The sequence below is a fragment of the Pseudophryne corroboree genome, chromosome 1 (assembly GCF_028390025.1).
Source record: "Pseudophryne corroboree isolate aPseCor3 chromosome 1, aPseCor3.hap2, whole genome shotgun sequence".
NCBI lineage: Eukaryota > Metazoa > Chordata > Amphibia > Anura > Myobatrachidae > Pseudophryne > Pseudophryne corroboree.
The window spans coordinates 813,364,610-813,374,510 of NC_086444.1; the positions used below are offsets into that span (position 1 = coordinate 813,364,610).

General features: G+C 48.2%; 1 protein-coding gene across 1 annotated transcript in view; it reads left to right on the forward strand.

Annotated features, from left to right (window-relative positions):
* Nucleotides 1-9,901, forward strand: part of PPA2 (inorganic pyrophosphatase 2) — a 113,166-nt gene that overhangs the window by 47,905 nt on the left and 55,360 nt on the right. The window contains exon 6 of the mRNA XM_063919340.1: nucleotides 3,556-3,642. Coding sequence (XP_063775410.1) covers nucleotides 3,556-3,642 — 87 coding nt within the window. The remainder of the gene's footprint in view (nucleotides 1-3,555; nucleotides 3,643-9,901) is intronic.

The window sequence follows — 9,901 nt, forward strand, 5'->3', positions numbered from 1 at the left end:
GACACATTCTGACACACACCGCAATGTCCGTGATACATTATGCCACACACCGTAATGCCCATTACACATTAAGTCCTACATTAAGGCTTCTAATTACTTTTAAATTACCTGCTCGTTGCCAGGGGTTTCATGCTCTTGGTTCCATGCACGGTGCCAGGGGTTTTCATGCTCAGGGTGTCATGCTCGTTGCCAGGTGTTTCATGCACTCGGTGTCATGCTCGTTGCCAGGGGTTTCATGCACTGGGTGTCATGCTCATTGCTAGGGGGTAGTGCTTGTTGCTAGGGCTGTGCTCCCAGTGCCACATATGTCCTCAGTGCCAGATATTCCCCCACGGTGCCAGGTACTCACATGCCCCCAGTGCCAAATATAGCCTCTCCCCCCAGTGCCACATATGCCCCCAGTGCCAGATATTCCCCCACAATGCCAGGTGCTCACGTGCCCCCAGTGCCAAATATAGCCCCCCATGTGCCAGGTACACATACAGTGCCATATATGCCCCCTCAGTGCCCCCCCAGTGCCATATATGCCCCCTCAGTGCCCCCCCAGTGCCCCCCCAGTGCCATATATGCCCCCTCAGTGCCCCACCAGTGCCATATATGCCCCCTCAGTGCCATTTATGCCCCCTCAGTGCCTCCCCAGTGCCATATATGCCCCCTCAGTGCCATTTATGCCCCCTCAGTGCCTCCCCAGTGCCATATATGCCCCCTCAGTGCCATCTATGCCCCCTCAGTGCCCCCCAGTGCCATATATGCCCTCAGTGCCCCCCAGTGCCATATATGCCCCCCAGTGCCATATATGCCCCCTCAGTGCCATATATGCCCCCTCAGTGCCCCACCAGTGCCATATATGCCCCCTCAGTGCCTCCCCAGTGCCATATATGCCCCCTCAGTGCCCCCCAGTGCCATATATGCCCTCAGTGCCCCCCAGTGCCATATATGCCCCCTCAGTGCCATATATGCCCCCTCAGTGCCCCCCGCAGTGCCATATATGCCCCCCCAGTGCCATATATAACCCCTCTGTGCCCCCCCAGTGCCATATATGCCCCCTCAGTGCCCCCAGTGCCATATATGCCCCCTCAGTGCCATAAATGCCCCTCAGTGCCACCCCAGTGCCATATATGCCCCCTCAGGCCATATATGCCCCCTCAGTGCCCCCCCCCCCTGTTCCATATATGCCCCCTCAGTGTCCCCCCAGTGCCATATATGCATACCTCCCGCAGTGTCCCGCGATGGGGGGGGGGGCAGTTGGGAGGCTCCTACAGTCACTGCTCTGCATAGCAGAGCAGTAGTGAATAGACGCTGTGCGCATGCGCACAGCGTCTATTCAGCGCAGACAGTGGGAGAGAGGGCATGCCAGCAGCTCACAGAGCGCTGGGCATGCCCCCTCAGTGACGAAACGGGGGCCTGGTCCTCCGCGAAGCCACGCCCCCTTTTCATAGGACACGCCTCCCGACACGCCGGAGACTCAGAGGGACACAGGAGAGGCGCACGCTGTGCCCTCCGTGTCCCTACTTCACAGCGGGGGGCTAGTGACAACAGATTGACATGCGGACGTTGGTCCGCATGTCAATCTGCTCTAAATCAGTGGCGGCGCCCCCGCAGCCCCTCGCCCCCAAGCCACCGCGAGGGCTGCGGGGGCAGTAGTTACGCCACTGGTGGTCGCTGAGCAGGGAAGAGCTGTGCGTGAAATGTGTCGAAAGAGGGCTTGGATAACGAGGAAAGAGCTCTGAAGAGCTAACAATCTAGTGGGAAGGATCGACAGACAAATGACATGAGGTGCAAGCATGCGGGAGGTAGCCTGATGGCAGTATGTAACCATAGATTACTCTGCGTCCCAGGTGTGATTTAACACATATCAAACCTCTTCTTCTTTTTTTTTTTTTTCTTTTCATTTTTGATATGCCTACCATGCAGTCTGTTAGCTGGTGACTTTTACCAGCTCTTAGTGTTTTGATACAATCAGACACAATTTGAAACCTCTCAGTGTGGCAACAATTTTGCAATATTTCATTATTTTCTCCGTTATTGCCACATTGTATTACTGACTGCTGTTCACAATTCTTTTCAAGCCAAATACTGATGTTTTAATGTGTGTTTAATAAATAGTTTTTAATATATACTGGCACAATCAGACTTTTATGACCCTTCTGGCACAGTTAGTTATCCATGGTGTGTGTTGTTTCCCCCCCCCCACCGTGCCCATCTAATGCCTGACCCTCTGTGCACCCCTATTGTATCTGACACCACCTTGTGTCACCTGGTCACACATGACAACCCCTCTCCTGTCACCATGTGCATCCATAGAGTGCCTTACATTCTGATAGCACATGTATTGGGGCAGTTGTATTAAGCCAGAAGAATGGATAAAGCAGTGATAAGTGCAAGGTAATAATGCACCAGCCACTCAGCTACTGTCATTTTTGCAAATCTGTAATGGCTGGCTGGAGCGTTATCACCTTGCGCTTATCACTACTTTATCACTTCTTTATCTCTTCTCCATGTTAATACATCTGCCCCATTGTTTGATACCCTCTATAGCCATATAGTACTCCACACCCAGTTCTGATTATAAATTTGGTGGCACCGCCCACACATTTTTATTTTTACATTTATTTAGGTTTTTCCTACCACCCTCAGTTTAACAGTAATGCAAAACTACACATAGAGACATTCAAATGTTTAACAAACATATTTTTAACTTTAATTTAAACCATGCAGTAGTAGGCATACACTGTTGTCTGGTCTGCTTAAAAAGTTGTCTGGCTTGATGAAAAAGTTGGTTAGTTGTGTGGGGCAGCATTCTAGTTGGACATACAGGTTCGGTTTGAAATGCCACCGCTTGAGATGTCTGCGGTCAGAATACTGCCCACGTCATCCAGACAGTGAGAATCCCGACAGGGGTAAGGTAAACATACTTACCTTCCCTCCCATGGTCCTGTAACCCTCCCCTCCCGCAGCCTAACTCTAACCCTCCCTGGTGGCGTCTGAAACTTAACCCATTGCATTCTGTGCTTAGATTTAGGTCCCATCACCATGATATCTCATTATGGTATGCAATTATTCCAAAATACGGAAAAATCCGATCTCCAAAATACCTCTGGTCCCAAGCATTTTGGATAAGGGATACTCAACCTGTATATACATTTGTGTCTCAGTAAAGGAGCATAAAAGGTATTTATGCACAAATTCCTAAAACATGTGTAAAATGCTGAGGCTGGCAACAAAATTCATCATAGAAAAAGTGATTAGCAAGTTATGTATAAAGATAGGCTTACCATACCATCCCTTTTAAACCGATACACTCTGAAATTAAACAGGTTTTCACTGGCTTTAATCAGCCATAGAACCTGTGTAATTCATGAGTTCCCAGTTTAAAGTATGGTAAGCCTATATAAAGACATATATTATGTAAAATGCTTGGGTCGGGACTGTAGTACAGTATATTGAATTTATTCCAAGGAATCTGTGTGCATGTGACATGTCTCCTACGGGTGTGGTATGATATGTCCTATGTCTAAAAAAATCTGTTTGCTGATGTTTTGTTCTATTTAACAGACCTGGGAAGATCCGAGTCACAAAGACAGTGATACAAACTGCTGTGGAGATAATGATCCCATTGATGTCTGTGAAATCGGCTCAAAGGTCCATTCTGCTTTTCTTTGTAAATAGTAATGCTAGGATCATAAGAATTTCTGTTCTTAAAGTGCAACTCCACCCTAACCTTCAATATAATAAAGTTCAGCATGAAGTTACCTCTTAACTAGTAGCATAGCCTGTTTCTGAGACCCAGGGCATCTGCCAGATGCCTGTCTCACCATCACCTCCTTAGTTTTGAGTAAGCGAGGCAGGTCTGATTTTCTGACACCTCTGTGTTCTCTCTGGTCGAGTATTGTTCTTGATGAGACGTTCTCTTGGCATAAAAGCAGTAAGCCCTACCACCTAAGGCACACCCATCAGAAGTACAAGTGGTGGCATGTATCTTAAAATTTTCAGGCGTTCTGGCCACATTCTGCTAGTGTTTAATAGAGTTTACTTTTTATTCTTTACACTTTGGTTATAACCTTACAAATTCCTATTGTCATTAAAGGGAGATGATGACTTGGTGTGAGACATTAGAAGGAAAAAAAAGATTTAAAATCAGAGCTTTCAATACTTTTCTGTCACTTGAGATGATAATGAAGGCTATGAAACGCAGCGTATGGATGGGAGCAGTGTGGCCACATAGGAGTGCAAAATGGCATACAGGCAAATATCTGCATTTAGAGTTGTGCAGGCAGGGAAGTATAATGGTGTTTGACATGGGAGACTATGAACCGGCTCCTTTATATCTAGAGTACTTTCCAGCCAGTGATAGAGAAACCTAAAATGATTCATTTGTTTTTACTTGTTTACGACACAGCCAAGAGCCATTACCTTTTCTCTAACGTCCTAGTGGATGCTGGGGACTCCGTAAGGACCATGGGGAATAGACGGGCTCCGCAGGAGACATGGGCACTTTAAGAAATAATTTAGATTCTGGTGTGCTCTGGCTCCTCCCTCTATGTCCCTCCTCCAGACCTCAGTTTGAATCTGTGCCCGGACGAGCTGGGTGCAACTTAGTGAGCTCTCCTGAGCTTGCTATAAGAAAGTATTTTGTTAGGTTTTTTATTTTCAGGGAGCTCTGCTGGCAACAGACTCCCTGCATCGTGGGACTGAGGGGAGAGAAGCAGCCCTACTCTCTGAAGATAGGTCCTGCTTCTTAGGCTACTGGACACCATTAGCTCCAGAGGGATCGTACACAGGATCTCACCCTGTGTCGTCCGATCCCGGAGCCGCGCCGCCGTCCCCCTCGCAGAGCCGGAAGACAGAAGCCGGGTGAAAGAAGCAAGAAGACTTCGAAATCGGCGGCAGAAGACTCCAGTCTTCATATGAGGTAGCGCACAACACTGCAGCTGTGCGCCATTGCACCCACATACTCCGGTCACTGTAAGGGTGCAGGGCGCAGGGGGGAAGCGCCCTGGGCAGCAATTAGAGACCTCTTTGGCAAAAGTTTGCATAATATACAATTGGGCACTGTATATATGTATGAGCCCCCGCCAAAATTGTACATGAAAGCGGGACAGAAGCCCGCCGTCGAGGGGGCGGGGCTTCTTCCTCAGCACTCACCAGCGCCATGTTTTTTCTCCATAGCACCGCTGAGAGGAAGCTCCCCAGTCTCTCCCCTGCAGTTACACGGTAGAAGAGGGTAAAAAGAGAGGGGGGGCACATAATTAGGCGCAAAAATCTATATAAACAGCAGCTACTGAGTTAACATTAAGTTACTGTGTTATTCCTGGGTTAATAGCGCTGGGGTGTGTGCTGGCATACTCTCTCTCTCTGTCTCTCCAAAGGGCCTTATGGGGGAATTGTCTTCAGATGAGCATTCCCTAAGTGTGTGGTGTGTCGGTACGTGTGTGTCAACATGTCTGAAGTAAAAGGCTCCCCTAAGGAGGAGATGGAGCAAATATGTGTGAAAGGGTGTCTCCGTCAACAACGCCGACACTTGTTTGGATATGTGTAATTAAGTGCTAAGGTGAATTTATTGCACAAAAGATTAGAGAACAGACAGGAAATCTACCCATGTCTGTCCCTATGTCGCAGAGACCTTCAGAGTCTCTCAATGCTCACTATCCAAAATAATAGACACTGATATCGACACGGAGTTTGACTCCAGTGTCGACTACGATAATGCAAAGTTACAGCCAAAATGGCAGAAAAGTATTCAATATATGATTATTGTAATAAAAGATGATTTGCATATCACTGATGACTCATCTGTCCCTGACACAAGGATACACATGTTTAAGGGGAAGAAAGCTGAGGTAAATTTCCCTCCTCTCATGATGAAAAAGAGCGGGAATCTCCAGACAAGAGACTGCAGTTTCCCACAACGAATTCTCAGGCAGTATCCTTTCCCCACTAGGGCCAGGATATGATGGGAATCTTCCCCTAGGGTGTCACGTTTACCCAAAAGGTAGCCCTGACGTAACAGCTATTCTCAGGGATCCTGCAGATAGCGTGCACATTCTGGTACACTTCTCAGACCGGCGATGGTGTCGGCATGGGTTTATAGCGCTGTGGCAGCGTGGACAGGTACCTTATCAGCAGAGATTGAGACCCTAGTATGTATATATAGAGATATATATATATCTATCTATATATATATATCTATCTATATATATATCTATATATATATATATATATATATATATATATATTAAAGATGCTGTCTTAAGAGAGAGAGAGATATATATATATATATATATATATATATATATATCTCTCTCTATCTCTCTCTTATGTAAAACATGCCCAAAGAGACATGAGTATACTGGGTCCTAGAGTCAAAGCTATGTCGATTTCTGCTTGACGTGTCCTGTAGAATATGCAATGGACAGATGATGCCGACCTAAGAGGCATATGAAAGGCTGAGGATTGTGTGGAGAAGGGTTCTCGGACCTGGTCTCCACAGCTATAGCTGGTAATTCTGTTATTTTGCCTTATATTCCTGCACAGCCTAGGAAAGCACGACATTATCAAATGCAGCCTTTCGAACAAAGAAACAAGAAAGTCCGAGGTGCGTCCTTTCTTGCCAGAGGCGGGGGCAGAGGAAAGAAGCTGCACAACACAGCTAGTTCCCAGGAACAGAAGTCCTCCCCGACCTCTACAAAAATCCACCGCAGGTCGCTGGGGCTCCACAGGCGGAGCTAGGCCCAGTGGGGGCACGCCTTCGTAAGTTCAGCCACAAGTAGATTTACCCCCTGTTAGATCCCTGGGCAATAGACATTGTGTCTCAGGGATACAAGTTGGACTTTGAGAAGATGCCCCCTCACCGACGGCCCTGCCGACTTCCCCCCACGGGAGGAAAACAGTGTTAACTGCAATTCACAAATTGTATCTTCAACAGGTGGTGGTCAAGGTTCCCCTCCTTCAACAAGGAGGGGGTTATTATTCGACCATGTTGTAGTCCCAAAACCAGACGGTTCGGTCAGACCCATATTGAATTTAAAATCCCTGAACATATACCAGAAAAGGTTCAAGTTCAAGATGGAATCGCTAAGAGCGGTCATTGCAAGCCTAAAAGGGGGAGATTGTATGGTGACTCGGGACATAAAGGATGCATACCTTCATGTCCCCATTTATCCACCTCATCAGGCGTACCTCAGTATTGCGGTACGGGATTGTCATTACCAATTTCAGACGTTGCCGTTTGGTCTCTCCACGGCCCCGAGAATATTCACCAAGGTAATGGCGGAAATGATGGTGCTCCTGCGGAAGCAAGGTGTCACTATTATCACGTACTTGGACGATCTCCTCATAAAAGCGAGATCAAGAGAGCAGTTGCTGAACAGCGTATCACTTTCTCTGGAAGTGTAACGGCGACACGGCTGGATTCTATATATTCCCAAGTCGCAGTTGGTTCCTACAACTCATCTGCGTCTCCTAGGCATGATCCTAGACACAGACCAGAAAAGGGTTTATCTCCCGATAGAGAGAGCTCAGGAGCTCGTGACACTGGTCAGGAATCTATTAAAACCAAAACAGGTGTCAGTGCATCACTGCACTCGAGTCCTGGGAAGGATGGTGGCATCATACGAGGCCATTCCCTTCGGCAGGTTCCATGCGAGGACCTTCCAATGGGACTTACTGGACAAGTGGTCCGGATCACATCTTCAGATGCATCGGTTAATCACCCTATCCCCCAGGGCCAGGGTGTCTCTCCTGTGGTGGCTGCAGAGTGCTCACCTTCTCGAAGGTCGCAGATTCGGCATTCAGGACTGGGTCCTGGTGACCACGGATGCAAGCCTCCGAGGGTGGGGGGCAGTCACACAGGGAAGAAATTTCCAAGGGCTGTGGTCGAGTCAGGAGACTTGCCTTCACATCAACATCCTGGAACTAAGGACCATATACAACGCCCTACGTCAAGCGGAGTCCCTACTTCGCGACCAACCGGTTCTGATTCATTCAGACGATATCACCGCAGTGGCTCATATAAACCGCCAAGGCGGCACAAGGAGAAGGGTGGCGATGGTAGAAGCCACCAGAATTCTTCGCTGGGCGGAGAATCACGTAAGCGCACTGTCAGCAGTGTTCATTCCAGGAGTGGACAACTGGGAAGCAGACTTCCTCAGCAGGCACGACCTCCACCCGGGAGAGTGGGGACTTCATCAAGAAGTCTTCATGCAGATTGCAAGTCGGTGGGAACTGCCACAAGTGGACATGATGGCATCCCGCCTCAACAAATAGCTGCAGAGATATTGCGCCAGGTCAAGAGACCCTCAGGCGATAGCTGTGGATGCACTGGTGACACCGTGGGTGTTCCCGTCGGTCTATCTATTTCCTCCTCTTCCTCTCATAGAAAAGAGGAGTGAGAACAATACTCTGTTCCGTATTGGCCAAGAAGGACTTGGTATCCAGATCTGCAAGAAATGCTCACAGAGGACCCGTGGCCTCTGCCTCTAGGACAGGACTTGTGCAACAGGGGCCCTGTCTGTTCCAAGAATTACCGCGGCTGCGTTTGACGGCATGGCGGTTGAACGCCGGATCCTATCAGAAAAAGGCATTCCGGATGAGGTCATTCCTACGCTGATAGAGGCTAGGAAGGATGTGATGGCTCAACATTATCACCGTATATGGTGTGAGGCCAGGAATGCCCCTACGGAGGAATTCCAGCTGGGCCTTTTCCTTCACTTCCTACAGTCGGGAGTGACTTTGGGCCTTAAATTGGGTTCCATTAAGGTTCAGATTTCGGCCTTATCCATTTTCTTTCAAAAAGAACTGGCTTCTCTGCCTGAAGTTCAGACGTTTGTAAGGGAGTGCTGCATATTCAGCCCCCTTTTGTGCCTCCAGTGGCACCTTGGGATCTTAACGTGGTGTTGAGTTACCTGAAATCACACTGGTTTGAACCACTCAAAACGGTGGAAGTAAAATATCTCATGTGGAAGGTGGTCATGCTATTAGCCTTGGCTTCGGCTAGGCGTGTGTCAGAATTGGCGGCTTTGTCACATAAAAGCCCTTATCTGGTTTTCCATGCGGATAGAGCAGAATTGCGGACACGCCCACAATTTCTGCCAAAAGTGGTTTCATCCTTTCATATAAACCAACATATTGTGGTGCCTGTGGCTACTACTGACTTGGGAGGATTCAGAGTCACTGGATGTAGTCGGTGCTTTGAAGGGTTATGTAGCCAGAATGGCTAAGGTCAGGAAAACAGAATCTTTGATTATCCTGTATGCTTCCAACAAGCTTGGGGCGCCTGCGTCAAAGCAAACTATTGCTCGCTGGATCTGTAACACGATTCAGCAGGCTCGTTCTGCGGCTGGGTTGCCGCTGCCTAAATCAGTTAAGGCCCATTCCACAAGGAAGGTGGGCTCTTCTTGGGCGACTGCCCGAGGGGTCTCGGTATTACAGCGTTGCCGAGCGGCTACTTGGTCAGGTTCAAACACCTTTGCAAAGTTCTACAAGTTTGATACCCTGGCTGAGGAGGACCTTGTGTTTGCTCATTCGGTGCTGCAGAGTCATCCGCACTCTCCCGCCCGTTTGGGAGCTTTGGTATAATCCCCATGGTCCTTACGGAGTCCCCAGCATCCACTAGGACGTTAGAGAAAATAAGATTTTACTTACCGGTAAATCTATTTCTCGTAGTCCGTAGTGGATGCTGGGCGCCCGTCCCAAGTGCTGACTTCTTCTGCAATGCTTGTATATAGTTATTGCTTAAATAAGGGTTATGTTATAGTTGCATCAGAGTTTATCTGATGCTCTGTGATTGTTCATACTGTTAACTGGGTAAAGTTATCACAAGTTATACGGTGTGATTGGTGTGGCTGGTGTGAGTCTTACCCTGGATTCCCGAAATCCTTTCCTTGTACTGTCAGCTCTTCCG